At 48.8% G+C, this 14,697-nt stretch overlaps 1 protein-coding gene across 2 annotated transcripts in view; it reads right to left on the bottom strand.

Moving 5' to 3' along the window:
• Kiaa0513 (KIAA0513 ortholog) overlaps positions 1 to 14,697 on the bottom strand; it is a 57,277-nt gene that overhangs the window by 16,919 nt on the left and 25,661 nt on the right. For both annotated transcript variants that reach the window (XM_004666039.3, XM_004666040.3), the window contains exon 2: positions 1,251 to 1,698. In XM_004666039.3, coding sequence (XP_004666096.1) covers positions 1,251 to 1,579 — 329 coding nt within the window. In that variant the 5' untranslated portion in view covers positions 1,580 to 1,698. The remainder of the gene's footprint in view (positions 1 to 1,250; positions 1,699 to 14,697) is intronic.

The following is a 14,697-nucleotide window of genomic DNA, read 5'->3' as shown; positions in this document are numbered from 1 at the left end:
GCATGGCTGGTCCACAGACCAGAATGTGAGTGCGTTGAAGGCACTGCTGTGGACACTGACAGCTCAGGGGCCACCGTGCAGAGGCCAGAGGCCTCTTCCCTGCCCTGGCTGAGGTACCACACAGCAGAGACACAAGTAGGCAGAGCTAGGGGTCTGCTCTGAGGTTTCCCTCTTCTCAGGCCACATTTCACCCCCAGGCACCTGCTTCTGCTATTGATGCCCCTACTCTATTCCTTCAAGAACAACAGAAAGGCCACAAAGAACTTCCAAGGAAGGAAAGTACCCCATGGACTCCACCAGAAGCCTGGGTAACTGAATTTTGTTATCTTCTGGCACCCATGAATTAAATTACAGCAGTAACTGTGACCTCTTCAGCTATGGCTCTGAGGAGATATTCTAATGAGACACTGCTCTGGAAGTGCCCGGATGGTACAGAAGCCAAACCAGTGTTCTCTGGGTTTAGCAATGGCGAAGTGAGACAAGTGTCAGTTGAGTGCTGGGAGAGTGAAAAGCAGTGACCCCTCAGAAATGACCCCTTCCAAACCTGATTTAATGCAAAGATGGACTATAGCTCAGTGGTACAGCATTTAACTAGCATGTGCAAGGCCATGGGTGCCATTCCCCCTACTACTACCAAATATAAATTCTATAATGGCACATGCCAGCTATTAACAGAACTACCCATTTTCTCCTCTATGGCTTCCTCTACCATTTGGCCATAAGGGTGTGCAGCCTGTGCCACAAGAGCCACTAAAGAACCATGGTGGATAGTCCTGTCTTATCTGCTTCCTTGATCCCTATGATCCCTAGAGAGGCATCCATGAGATGAAGTTAACTGAGAAACTGAGGGGATGCGCAGTAGATGGGCCACTCCAGGTCTGGGTCCTAGTGCTGACAGGACTAGATGTGCAGGGGACACAAGCTGCACTGGCTGTGGCATAAGGCTGGCCAGGCTGCGGACCATTCCCTCTGAACTGATGAACCTTCTAGGAGCTGGCAACATGCAGCCGTCTAGGCTCTCCAGGGCAGCCTGAACATACGTAACAAGCTGCACCCCCCAAAAGCAGTTGTTTCTTGGTCCCAGATGAAACCCAGGCTTGGGTGCCCTTTAAGACCTTCTCACATGACTGTACATGTAGCCTAGGATAGGTCAAAAGTCCCAGGGAAAGAGAGAGGCAGAGGCAGAGGCTAGAGCATGAGGTGGTTCCCTAGGGCCTAGTAGCGGGCCTCCTGGCCCACAGAAAGCCTACCCTCCAGAGAAGATCTTCTCCACATAGCCACGCATAAACTCGCGGAGTGCCAGGGTCTCCTCATCAGGGGCTGAATCAGCACTCTGGTTAGAGGAGAAGGACTCATTGGAGGAAGAGCGGCGGTCCTGGTCCCAAGATGGGTGCGAGGGTGATTCTCCCATGTCATTCTCACTGTCTGCAGACTCGGTGGCTTCACTCTCAGATGCGCCATCACCCAGGGAGCCATCTGGGTCCTGCAGCGTTGCAGACGCTGCCTCCAGGGGAGCGGAAGTGGGTGGTTCAGTCCCGAAGTCAATCAGGGAGCCTACAGGGACCTCTGGGGCCTCCATGGCAAGTGATGGTCAAGTAGGATGGGTGCAGCCAGCAGAACAGCTTCTCCTGGCTTCCAAGCACACACACTAGCCACCAAGGCTGAGTCCTCTAGGGCAACCTGGAGGCTCTAAGGCATCTGGAGTGTAAACAGACATAAACACAGGTCACCATGGGAAGGCCAGTCCTCTGAGGAACATCAGCAGCCACAGGCAGACTCAATGAGTGCAGCGGTCACACATTCCCTGTATGGAACATAATCTTTGCAGCTCCAAAAGTTGAGATGCCTTACACCAGTCGGTTTCCTACCTCTGCTGCACATTGCACACACCACAGGTATTTGTTAACTAAATGAGCCCATGGACACTGACACTAAAACTCTTCCAACTCCACAGCAGAATCAGGGCATAGCATCTGCTGCTTTCCACCTGCTTTGGCAAGCCAGACCAAGGCTACTGCCAGCATGTGAAAATGTCCGCTGGGGGCTGGAGAGACGGCTCTATAATTAAAAGCACTTGCTTGTAAAGCCTGCCGGCTCAGGGTTCAGTTCCCCAGCACCCACATAAAGCCGCATGCATCTGTGATGCCAACACACTCCCAACAATGGGAGGTGGAGCATCCGAAGTTCTCAGGCAGCTAGTCTGACAATCATTTGCAGTCTGGCACTTTGTCGGCAACGGTGAGAGGCCCGGTCTGAGAAACCTCAAGGTGTCTTCTGATGTTCCCATGTGTGCTGGGTCATGTACGCCTCCACACAAATAACTGATTTTTTTTTTTTTTTTTTTGAGGCAGGGTCTCACTATAGCATAGGCTGATCTGGAACTCGCTCCATAGCCCAGACTGACCTTGAACTCAGTGTTCCTCCTACCTCAGCCTTCTGAGTGCTGGGATTAAAAGCATGCACCATCATACCTAGCTAAGTAATTTATTTCTTTTTCTTTTTAAAATATTTATTTGAGAGAGAGAACGAGAGAGAGAGAGAAAATGATGCATGGGGGGGCGGTAGTGCAACAAGGCCTCCTAGCCACTGCAAATGAACTTGACACTTGCACCACCTTGTACATCTGGCTTTATGAAGGTACTGAGGACTGAATCTGGGTCCTTTGGCTTTGCAGGCAAGCACCTTAACTGCTAAGCCTTCTCTCCAGTCCTAATTAATTACTTTTTATTATTTATTTTTAAAATTTTTTTTGTTTATTTTAATTTATTTATTTGAAAGCAACAGGGAGAGAGAGAGAGAAGGGGGGGAGAGAGAGAATGGGAGCTCCAGGGCCTCCAGCCACTGCAAACGAATTCTAGATGCATGCGCCCCTTGTGCATCTGGCTAATGTGGGTCCTGGGGAACTGAGCCTTGAACTGGGGTCCTTAGGCTTCACAGGCAAGCGCTTAAACACTAAGCCATCTCTCCAGCCCCTAATGAGTTCATTTTTAAGAAATCCATTCTCACTGTTGGAGGAGCACTGCCAGGGCCCATGCTCCTGCTGGCTTAGTGCTCTCAGCAGATGAATAAGTGCCACACTGCTAAGCAGCAGAAACCCTACTAAGACCACTTGTCTAGCTTTCTTCTAGACCCAGACCCTGCCCAGGCCTCTAGGCTGCTTCTCAAGCCCACTGTAATTCCTGAGTGTGACATCCCTGTCTGGACCCACCCTGTCCTTCTGTCCCCTCTCCCTGTACTACAGTCACCCGGACAATGGACAGTCACTATCTGGCTCCTGTGCTATGCTCAAGAGGCTGGGTGCTCCTCCCTTTCTCCCTCCTCCGCCTCCTTCCTCCCCATCCCCACTGCAAATCCTGTTCACCCGTCAAGGCCAGGCTCAGTGCCCATCTTCTGAGAAGCTTCATTCCATTCCAATTCCAAAATCAATTACAGAGTCCTCACTGCTCCTCCACACCAACATTCCATCTGGACTCATTTATAATTCTGTTCAATGTAGCCCTGACTGAAGGAGCGCGCCTTTCACGTCTGCTGAATGGATGAGCGGACTTGACTGGGAACAAGCTCACGGGGACGGGGAGTGGGCGGTGCAGGTCATGTAGTGCAGAGCTGTGATAGCCAGGGCTCTGATGCTGGTTGAGGAGCTACTTGCTGGCAATAAAGCAAGACAAAGGCCTCAAATGGCCAGGCCCCGGAGTGAAAGGTGCCTCACCCTGCCACATGCTTATCAGATGCCATATACCTAGAAGGCCACAGCACGGGGCAGGGCTGCCATGGATACTGAGGAGATGTGTCGAGACAGCATGTGCTACCTCCTAAGAGCTTAATGTTCACAAACTGATTGTAGGTCCCTCTAAATGCCCCAGCCCAGGATACTTTTAGATTCTCCAAGAAAGAGATGGAACCGCAGACTCTGGCCACCACACCACCTACATGGACAGAGGCAGCAGTACAAGTGCAGTAGAGCCCATAAAGCCTGCCTGGGTCCCAGAGACACACACACCTTGGCTCTGAAGGCCTGTCTAGACCAGAACAATGGCAGGGGCTCTCAAGCTCACAGGGTGATGTGGGATAAAGAGGGGAACTCAGGTCCTCCTTTCAATAATATCTGCCAACCAGACTGTGGTTCTGCTCTCTGGGAAGGTGTCCTATGTGAGACAGAAAGACTGGGTGAGATATCTAAAGTCCTTTTGGAAACCACATTCCCACCTCCGAAGTACAGAATACCACACCAACGCGAATGCACTGTTACCACGGAGAACCATAGCAGGAAAGTGTCTTGGGCGGAGAAACTGTTAATCCTGTCTGTATTAACAAACTTCTCTCTCACAACTCTTCTAGTAGATACACAAGCCGCGTGGACAGACAGAAGAAACTCAGTTGTAAATGCTTCCACAATTCTCCAGCCCACACTAATAACCACACATAGGAAAATGCAAATTTGCCAGGCACTAATCCCATCACTTGGGAAGCTGAGGCAGGAGGACTGCTTTAACTTTGAGGCTACTCTGGGCTAAAGTGAGACTATCTCAAAAACAAACAAACAAACAACAACAACAATAAAAACAAGAACCAGCTGTGCTAGCACATGCCTATAATCTTAGCACTTGGGAGTTTGAGGCAGAAGGATCAAGATTTCAAGGCCTGGCTTGGCTCCATAGCCTGTTTCAGGTCAGCCTGGGCTACATGAGACCCTGTCTCAGACAAACAAATTATTATGTAAATTAAAACAATTCAGAATCACCTTAGTTTACTGAGCTACAAAAAAGTTAAAACTGGCTGGATGTGGTGGTGCACCCCTTTAATCTCAGCCCTTGGGAGGCAGAGGTAGGAGGATGATTGTGAGTTTGAGGCCACCCTGAGAGTACATAGTGAATTCTAAGTCAGCCTGGGCTACAGTAAGACCCTACCTCAAAAACAAAACAAAACAAAAAATTTAAACTGTAAGTACGAGCAAGATGATGATGAAACTTACTTTCTCCAGCGCTTCTTGGTAATAAGGGTGAGTGTGGCCTTAGAAAAACTGTAAGTGAGGCTGCTCTCCTCCTTGCTGGGAGGGGACAGATGCTGGCCAGTTTAATAAAAACTCTCCTTTTTAATTAAAAAGAAAAATTGTAAGCTGGATGTGGTGGCACAGCACTTGGGAGGCAGAAGCAGGAGGATCACCACGAGTTTGAGGTCAGCCTGAGGGAGACTGAGACTCTACCTTGAAAACAAAACTTGATGGCTCAGTCAGTAGTAATATGCTCGCCATGTAAACATGAAGAACTGCCTTGGTTCCTCAGAACATACGTGAATGTGCATGGTAGGCATGCCTGTAAAGCCCAAGTGCTGGGTGGCAGAGACAGGCAGATCTCCAGGCAAGCTGGTTAGCGAGACTCGCTGAGTAGGTGAGCTTTGCATTCAAGTGAGAAACCCTGTCTCAGTAAGTACGGTAGAGAGTGGCTGGAAGAAACACTGGCATTTGCCTCTGGCCTCCACATGCATCTGGAGTTTGGTTACAGTGGAAGAAGGCCCTGGTGCGCCAATTCCCTCCCTCCTTCCCTCCCTCCCTCTCATAAAAAAAGGGGCGGTCTGTTGGGCTTGACTAAAAAGTAAAATAAAATCAAAGTCTAACAATTTGACGCCCTAGTAATCAGTGTCTGGTGCAGTGAGGAAAACACTCCCTTCGCAGTTACTTAAGTGCCTTCCTGCAGTCAACAGATTCCTGTGGCGCACCTGCTGTGTGTGACCTCCGTGGGGAAGGCTGAAGTAAAACTCCATATAATTAGAGTTTTGAATATGTGTGGTGATCTGCTGGGGGCACACACAGAAATGGTTACAGGATGACAGAGGCCAGGCCCCTCTCCTTTGGCCCCATTATCATACTAGTGCAGCTAGCAAACAGTGACAGTTTAGAGAAAAGGGAAACCAACTCAAGGGGCCAGAATGGCCATGTGGATCAGCCTAGCCCAGGAGGATGGAGATCAAAATGACTCACTGAGGTCATTTCTGCACTGGCCTGGGGTTCTCAGGACTGGTGAGGCAGAAAAGCCACCCTCTCCCGGAAGCACAGTGCCACCTTTGGCTCTGTGGGTCCAGGAAAGTAATAGAAATGACAGGCGAGGTGCAATGTGAGAGGAAGCAGAAGGGCCAAAGGCTGATCCTAGGCCTTTGCAGTACCCTACTTTTGGGATGCTCAGCCCTGTGGCCTTATCTCTCTGACGTACACATAGGACAGGCCATCCTACTCAGGAAGCTAGGATGTCACAGTGATGTAACCATACACCATAGGACCTAGGAGGCAACCCCTCTTTTCTCCAGGAAAGAAGTATAATTTCAGGCTTCCAGTTAAGATGAGGTGACAGCCTCTGTTACTCTCTCAGATGACAGTCTGGGATGTTTAGAGGACATAGAACTAACTCAGCAGGAATGACCACGTTGCCCCTGCTTGGAGGCAGCATAGGCCAGAAGGTGTCAGTGCTCCTAAATTTTCTTTTCTTTTTTTTTGAGGCAGGGTCTTGTTCCATCCCAATCTGATCTGAAATTCACTATGTCTCAGGCTGGCCTTGAACTCACGGATGATCCTTCTACCTCTGCTTCCCAAGTGTTAGGATTAAAGGCATGAGCCACCACTCCTAGTGCTTATAAAATTTTGTAAGGCATGCTGAAATCTGCTAAGTGAAATCTAATTGTTCCACAGTGGCAACTAATTTAAGTAATTTCAAATCACTCTGTGGGTCCCGCCCCCACACCTGTGGGGTCATACCCCAATCCATTTGTTTTGCTCCACAGGGAAGGAGGTTCTGATAGGCTCTGATGGTCCTCCGACTGAGAAACTGGTTTTCAGTCTTGGAGGAACCTGTTCCCCAGCGCAGTCATCCCCATGCTCCCAGAAATGCTCCCCACCTCCCCACACTGTATGATTGTGTTCAAGGTCCTGTGACAATAGGCTGAAATTCCAAATCAATGCACAACTGACTTCTAGCACCCACCGAAACCCTGTCATGCCACAAAACTTAACCACTGTGAATCAGCCACTATGCAAGGAGCGAAAAATGCAGCCCAGAGAAAGAGCTGGAGCGCGCGCGCTTGTGCACAAATCCCAAGAATCAGGGAGAAGACAAAGTGCATAAAATAAAAGCACCCCATTTTTAGAGCATCAGTACTAGTGAGATCTCAAGTGATGTCCCTGAAAGTACTGCCAAGTCCAGGGGGACAGAATGAGGATGAGCTGGCTCCAGAAAACTGACTGCCACACACAAGCTCAAAACTGATCATGGCTTGGAAGTCCCAGCAACTGCAGCCAGCTGCTGATGGAAGAGGAGGCAGAGGGAGGCCGTGCAAGCTGTGGGAGACCTGGACCATACTCATGACATGGGGAGAGGGAGGAAGGTAGCTCAGATTCTGCCTGAGGGACAGGCAGGGAAGCGGGCTAGGGAGGCAGGAGTGAAAGGCAGGCTGTGACATCTGGAGGGAGTTTCTAACTCCTCCACAACTTTCTTCCCACTTCACCCCACCTTTGCCATAGTCTTTCCTTCAGATGGGGAAGAAACTATAGCAAGACTGTTTGCTGTTGTGTTCAGTCCCATCCCAGCTTTGCTTAAACTCTTGATTTCCCCAGCCCCCAGAGTACGAGAACTGTGACTTCCCTCGCAGATGTGTATACTATGTCCTGGAGTCCCTGCAGCCATCTTTTTCCATGGACAGGAAATACAGCACTACACACACGTGCATCTTCTTTCTCACCCTAAAACTGCCCTGAATTGGGGCTGGAAGAGGTCAGGCAGAGCCACATCCATGTGGTCCTGGGGTCTGAGGGTGGCCCAGTATCATCACAAGGGGGCCTCATAAACAAGGGATGAAAGTTAGAGGAGGAGACAGTGATGTTAAATGGCTGGCTTGAAAGGTGAAGAAAGGTTTTGGGCCACTTTAGGCTGAAGAGGCCGGAAATAGGAGGAATCTTGCCAACCTCTTGACTATTTAGCCCAGTGAGCCAATGTGAATTTCTGACTGCCACAATTGTAAACCAGTAAATGTGGGCTGTGTAAAGCCACTAAGTACACAATAATTTGTTCCAGTAGCAATACAAAATGGAGACAAATGCTGTTAGCACATAAGTACTTTTTCAGTTTGGATTCCTGGGTATTTGTTTTAGCATTGGGGTGCTAGAAAAAAACTACTGGGACCTGAAGGCCTTGTGCAAGCTGTGGGTGTCTGGCCCATGCCCAGCAGGAAGACTACCTCAAATCCCTTTCCTATGTGCACTTTGGAGTCTTTGAGGCCTTTGTGCTAACCCACTTGGAATTGCTTCTTCCCAGGTTGGGAAGGTGGCTCAGCAGTTAAAGGTGCTTGCTTGCAAGCCTGCTGGGAGTTTAACTCCCTAGCACCTATGTGAAGCCAGATACCAAGTGGCATATGGGTCTGAAATCCCAATGTGCCTATGACAATGGGAGATGGAGGAAGAATAATCTGGAAGCTGTTGGGCCAGCCAGACTGGTGCTACAGTGGCAAAAACAAGAAACCATGTCTTAAAGAAGAAGGAGAGGACAGATACCCTGAGGTTGTTCTCAGGCCTCACATGTGCACCCCCCCCTCCGATGCACACATAAATACAGTAGAAAACTGCTGTTTCCCTTGCACATTCATGCTTGTGGAGGCTGTGGAGGTGTCCGTTTCCCTTCCTGAAAAACACTGTTATGCGCAGGGGGGCACTAGTTGGGGAGGCCTAGCTATTATGCCAGCAAGACACAACTCCATTTTGAAGTTCCATATGTCTTTACACCTCAGTGCTGGAAGTCATCTGGATCTTGACTCTGCCACTAGCTAGTGGTTTCTCTCACAGCACCTACAGAAATGCAGTGGCCCTGTGTGAATGGTCCTCTCTGACCCCTATATGGTATTCTGCTGTGACCTGACCTCCATGTTGGTCTGTGAGGATGTGAGAGTCATCAGAGAGCACTTGGTGTAGATTTCTGCTTTCTGCAGGTGTCTCTGGATAAATGGTCTGAATCGGTTATTAGATTACTATTATCTCTGTGTTCAGACATTAAACAGATATAATAATAAACAGTTTCCAGGGAAACTAGGCCTCAACAAAATAGCTAAAAAGGGAGGATACAGAAATTCAAGAGTACTCTATTTCACTTCCCCGAGCAGGTGCTTAGCCTCTCCGGCCACCCTGTAAGGAAATACCATGGCAGACATGAGGGAGGGGAATGCAGATAACACCAGGGTTCCTCAGGAACCCTAGACCTTGGGACAGGATAGGGAGGATCACTTGCACACACACAAGCCTGTCGCATGGCCAACTCCACTTGCATATCCTTCCTACGTAATAGGAACTGATAGGCTGGCCCAGGTCCAGGCTGTGTGTACATGTGCCTAATAAAGTCCCTGGAGTTGGGCTGCTCAGCCCAGAGGCCCAGTGCCAGCCAGATGATGGCCACTGGAGGAGAATGAAAACAGTCCACCCATGGCTTACAACCTCTCCCACCCTGACCACAGGAGGACCCCACAGCTCTGCCAGAGCTGATGAGTTCAGCCTCAGAGCACCCGACCAACCCACCCACTCATCAGTGGGGGCTGTGTGATAAGTAACTTGTGAGTGGACAGGGCGTTTTGGCTGACTGGGCTCTGAAGCAGGAGTTGTTCCAAGAGAAAATGTCCTTTGAGATGGTGGTGTGTAAAGAGCTGTCCAGGCAGTTATGTAACTAGTTAGTATGGCTCCAAGGCAATTTACACACTTGTAGAATCCAACTCATACTGCTGTTGGGTGAGGACTTGAGTTTCTTAGTGGCCAGAACAAAAAAGTGAGACACGCTGGGCTATAAAATTCTTACCATGGCTATTAGCTGACCACCAAATCTAGAAGGTAAAATTCTGTTACTGAAGATGCCATATATACCTTGGCTGTAGGACACAGGAAAAATCATGCTGGGGGATAAAGATATGACCTAGCAGTTAAGGAGCTTGCAGGCAAATCAAAGGACTCAGGTTCTATTTGCCTGAAAAGCCTAAGGACCCATATTCAATTCCCTAGAACCCATATAAGGCCAGATATACAAGGTGGTGTATGCGTCTGGAGTTTGCTTGCAGTGGCTGGAGGCCCTAGTGTGCCCATTCTCTCTATATATCTGCCTCTTTCTGTCTCTCTCAAATAAATAAATAAAATATTTTTTTAAAAAAAAGAAAAGAAAAAAATACTGCTGGAAGTGGGTTAGAAGTTTCCTGCTGGACAACCTTCATATTGCCAGAAGGTACTATGCAGACTGCTGTCATCAAGTCTTACCCAGACGCGGACCCTGGGTACTCTACAACTGGCCAGTCAGGCAAGATATGCCCATCTTGTTCAATAGTGGCTAGTCTGTTATGGAGGTAACCAACTGCTTTGTGACTGGATTTAAGATCTGCTTCACAGGAGGGAATTCATGTCTAGTACTATAAACCTAGTCAAAAGCCTATTACTATGGAGGTCCTGGTGGAGAAGCTACTGCTGTTGTTTAACTAAATGAACATGATATACCATCAGACTGCCTACTAAGGAACTATGGTTATGTCTGTAGATCAGTGCTGCTGTCAGCTTTGGTCATAAAAGCTTTTTTTTTTTTTTTTTTTTGCAGGAGTTGGCAGAGACTTCTAACTGGTTAAAATGCTGAGAATAAATGACTGTTGAGTACTCATACCTAAATGGAACCTCAATATCACTCCCTCCAATGCTTAGAAAACACGGCAGAAGAAGGGGTAGAAAGAATATAAAAGGACTGGAGAGATGGCTGCGCAGTTAAGGCACTTACCTCAAAAGCCTAAGGACCCATGTTCAATTCCATAGGCCCCACATAAAGCCAGATGTACAAGGTGGCACATGTGTCTGGGATTCATTTTCAGTGGCTAGAGGCCCTGGTGTGCCCCCTCTTTCCACCCCCCCCATCTGCCTCTTTCTCTCAAATAAATAAATAAACAAGAAAGAATGTAAGAGCTTCAGAAAGAGGAGGCTTGGCATAGAATGCTGACTTCCAGGCAGGCATGGCATAGCTGTTGCACTCTTGAACTCACAGCAGCTACGATTACTTACACAAGATCTGTACAGCACTCTGTCATGGAAGGGGGGGGGGGTCACATTGTCCCATCCTTCCATGAGGATTTATATGTAGCTAACAGCTAATGAGGGAGAAAAAAGACACTTTCTTTAGTGGTACAGCCAAATTTCAGCAAGCAATCCTACTGAAACTCATGGGTGGACAGACACACACACACTGAGTAAAAAGAGAATCTCCTTCCTCCAGATATTGAATGTGGACATACTCTTACTGAGAAGGTCCCCCAGTGAAAAAGAAACTGATGTCAGGCCTGGTATGGTGGCACACACCTTTAATCCTAGCACTTGGGAGGCAGAGGTAGGAGGGTCGCTTTGAGTTTGAGGTCACTCTGAGATTACATAGTGAATTCCAGGTCAGCCTGAGCTACAGTGAGACCCTACCTCAGCTCCCCCAGCCCCCCAAAAAGAAAAGAAACTGATGTCACAATGACAAAAGTTTCTAACGAGGCTCTAAAAGATGTGGAAACCTGCAGGCGTGTGTTCTCCCTCCCTTTGGAACAGTGATCTGACAGGCTAGAGCTTGCTACTAGTCAGTGATCCACGAAGCAGCACTTTAAGTGCCTCACCTCCAGCGCCAGATGTCTCAACACATGCTGGATCAAAGACTACTCATGCAGGAGTTCTCAGAAGATAGCCTGACATGCCAGCAAACCAAGGTGACAGCCAAAACAGGAGCAGGCACCACGGGTGCCAGGGAGGGAGCGCTACTGTGAGGCTGTGAGAGTAAGAGCTTGGCTTATGCGCATGTCCCCAGACACAGGCAGCAGCTACACCACAGGCCTGCAGGGGACATTCTTGAGAACATGGTGGTTCCAGGTGATGAGGCACAGGAAGCTGCTCCCACAAGTCCCCACAGCATGGTCAGGGGCTCCACCCCACATGGAGTGGGCTCCTTCCTGTGCTGGCAGGAGTGTCCCGGACTCTGCATGTGGCACTGCTCCCCAGCTCACAGGACTTCTCCATGGCCCATGGTTCATGATCTTCGGCTGTGTGTCAGGGGTTTTGCATGAGTTCTTCCCTGTAGGAGTCTCAAGTCCAGAACAGGGCAGCCACTCAGAGAACATTGCTGCTGAAACTCAGGGTTCAGGGGTCAAAGTGAAATCCACTTGTGTCTGAATTAAGTCAGGAAGCCCCTTGCTGTACCTGCCTACTGGTTCCATGAACATCCGCCCATGAGGAAAAAAAGCGGTTTAATGAAAACTGCCAAAAATGCCTATTACCTTTTGTTCCAAACCTGGAATGAGGAAAAAGCTATTGGTTCACTTATCTGGAATCATTACGTAGTCTCGGTCCCACCTTGAACTCACAGTGATCCTGCTACCCATTTCCCCAGTGCTGGGATTAAAGTCATGCGCCACCATAACCAGCTGTTCATTGGTTTTTAAATATTTTATTTACTTATTTATTTAAGAGAGCAAGAGCCACAGAGAAGGAGGAAGACACACAGAGATTGAGTATGGGCATGCCAGGGCCTTCTGCCACTGCAAATTAACTCCAGACATATGTGCCACTTTGTACATCTGGCTTTACATGGGTACTAGGGAATTGATTTAGGCTGTCATGCTTTGCAAGCAAGTGCCTTTAACTGCTGAGACATCTCTTCAGCCCTCATTTGTTTTTGTTTTTGAGATAAGGTCTCATTCTGTAGCCTAGGCTGACCTTGAACTTGTGAATCTCTCTTGCCTTGGCCTCCTGAGTGCTAGAAACTTATTGGTATTTGATAATAACATGTGAGCATTGACTCAGCCATTCTGCTATGTGGTGTGGGTCAGGGGTGGCAATGCTTCTGACCTCAGGGGGTGTGGTAGTTTGAATGATAGATTCAGGAGTTTTGTTCAAGCTTGTAACTTGATGTCATGGTGGGTGAATCCTAGGTGTGAGGTGTGTTTTGGGGTAGATGTGAATTCCAGCCAAAGATATACAGAGTGCTTAAGCTCTGCCTGGGATTCCTGCAGTGTGCTTGTTTATGATGGTGGTGGTGGACCTGTGAAAGCAAGCCAGCTTCTGCCATTATGGAACTTCCCCTGGATCTGTAAGCTTCAATAACTCCTGTTCCTCCCATAAACTGTGCCTGGTTTGGAAGTTCATCCTAGCAATGTGAAGCTGACTGCAACAGGGGGCTTGCATGTAAACCAGGCAAAGTGCTGTGAAACTCCACAGCAATCCAAGTTTGTGCACAGGGACACAGAGCACTGAGGAAGGGTGTTGCATCCCAACTGCCAACAGGCACATGGCTGGTAGAAGGGACAAGCTAAGGGTCTAAAATAATAGGGCAGGGCTGAAGAGATGGCTCTTGGCTTTCCATTTGTAGCAGACAGCTTGAGGTTCACTGAGATGAACTTCCAGACCAGGCACAACTATGGAGGAAGGGATTTACTGAAGCTTACAGATTCAGGGGAAGTTCCATAATGGTAGAAGAAGCTGGCTTGCCTTCACAGGTCCAAGGAGAAAGAGAGAGAGCGAGAGCGAGAGCGAGAGCGAGAGAGAGAGAGAGAAGTACAAGCCAAAAAACTAAAAACCAAAATCCACACAGCACAGCACACTTCAGGAACTCCAGCCAGGCACACTTTGCATTTGCATATCTTTAGATTGAAATCTCAAACCCAAACTTTAAGATCTGCCCAGTGACACTACCTCCAGCTAGGTGGCTGCAGATGCAAACTACAAATAATAAAACATCAAGTATATTGGGGACCATCTATTTAAACTACCACACCATCCATCCATACCTCTTTCCATTCATCACAGCATAGACCTCTCTCCCCACCCCACAGTGTAAGGTTGGACAGGGGAACTGATGCTGTTGTGACTGTAAATAGGTCTGGGTTCATGAATCAGAAGCATATATAACACATCAGCTCACTCATAATAAGGGGCTGACACCAAAGAACATGCAGGAAGGGAAAGCAGGTTTAGGGTATAGAACAGCCAGAGCTATTCTTAGAAGAAAATGCACTGGTCCCTCAGTCCTGTGCAGAGCCAGCTGAGAGGCTGACACAGAACTGCAAGCAGGGCTGGCTGGGACACTGAAGCTGGGCACTGATGAGTCACACACAGGGAAGCCAGTCCAGGAAGCTTCAAATCATGCATCTCCTCTCAGGAAAGGGAGATAATGGGCTGGCAGCGAGGGGAGGAAAAGGACAAGGGCAGCCTTTTGCTCCAGGGGGAGGGGACAGGGAAGGGGCAGGTCTGTGGGGTGGGTTCCAGCAGAAGGTACAAAGAGGTCATGCAGAGGATGTTCTGTGAGCATGAAGAAGGGAAGTGGTGAGGGCCAGCAGGGTACTAGTGTGGGGGTGTGCCTTGGGACACTAGTACAGAAGCAGCAAGCTGGGTTCAGAATGTATGTGGCAACGTCAAGTTAGCAATGGAACAGGAGAGCAAACATGGTCTGAACACTGTGTGATAAACTAGGTCCATGAGTATCATATTTCTTTCTCATTAAAAGGATATTCTCAGGCTGGAGAGATGGCTTAGCGGTTAAGCGCTTGCCTGTGAAGCCTAAGGACCCCGGTTCGAGGCTCGGTTCCCCAGGTCCCACGTTAGCCAGATGCACAAGGGGGCGCACGCGTCTGGAGTTCAATTACAGTGGCTGGAAGCCCTGGCGTGCCCATTCTCTCTCTCCC

The sequence above is a fragment of the Jaculus jaculus genome, chromosome 1, assembly GCF_020740685.1.
Source record: "Jaculus jaculus isolate mJacJac1 chromosome 1, mJacJac1.mat.Y.cur, whole genome shotgun sequence".
Lineage (NCBI taxonomy): Eukaryota > Metazoa > Chordata > Mammalia > Rodentia > Dipodidae > Jaculus > Jaculus jaculus.
Note: the sequence above shows the minus strand (reverse complement) of the source record. Positions and strands in the feature narration are given on the sequence as shown.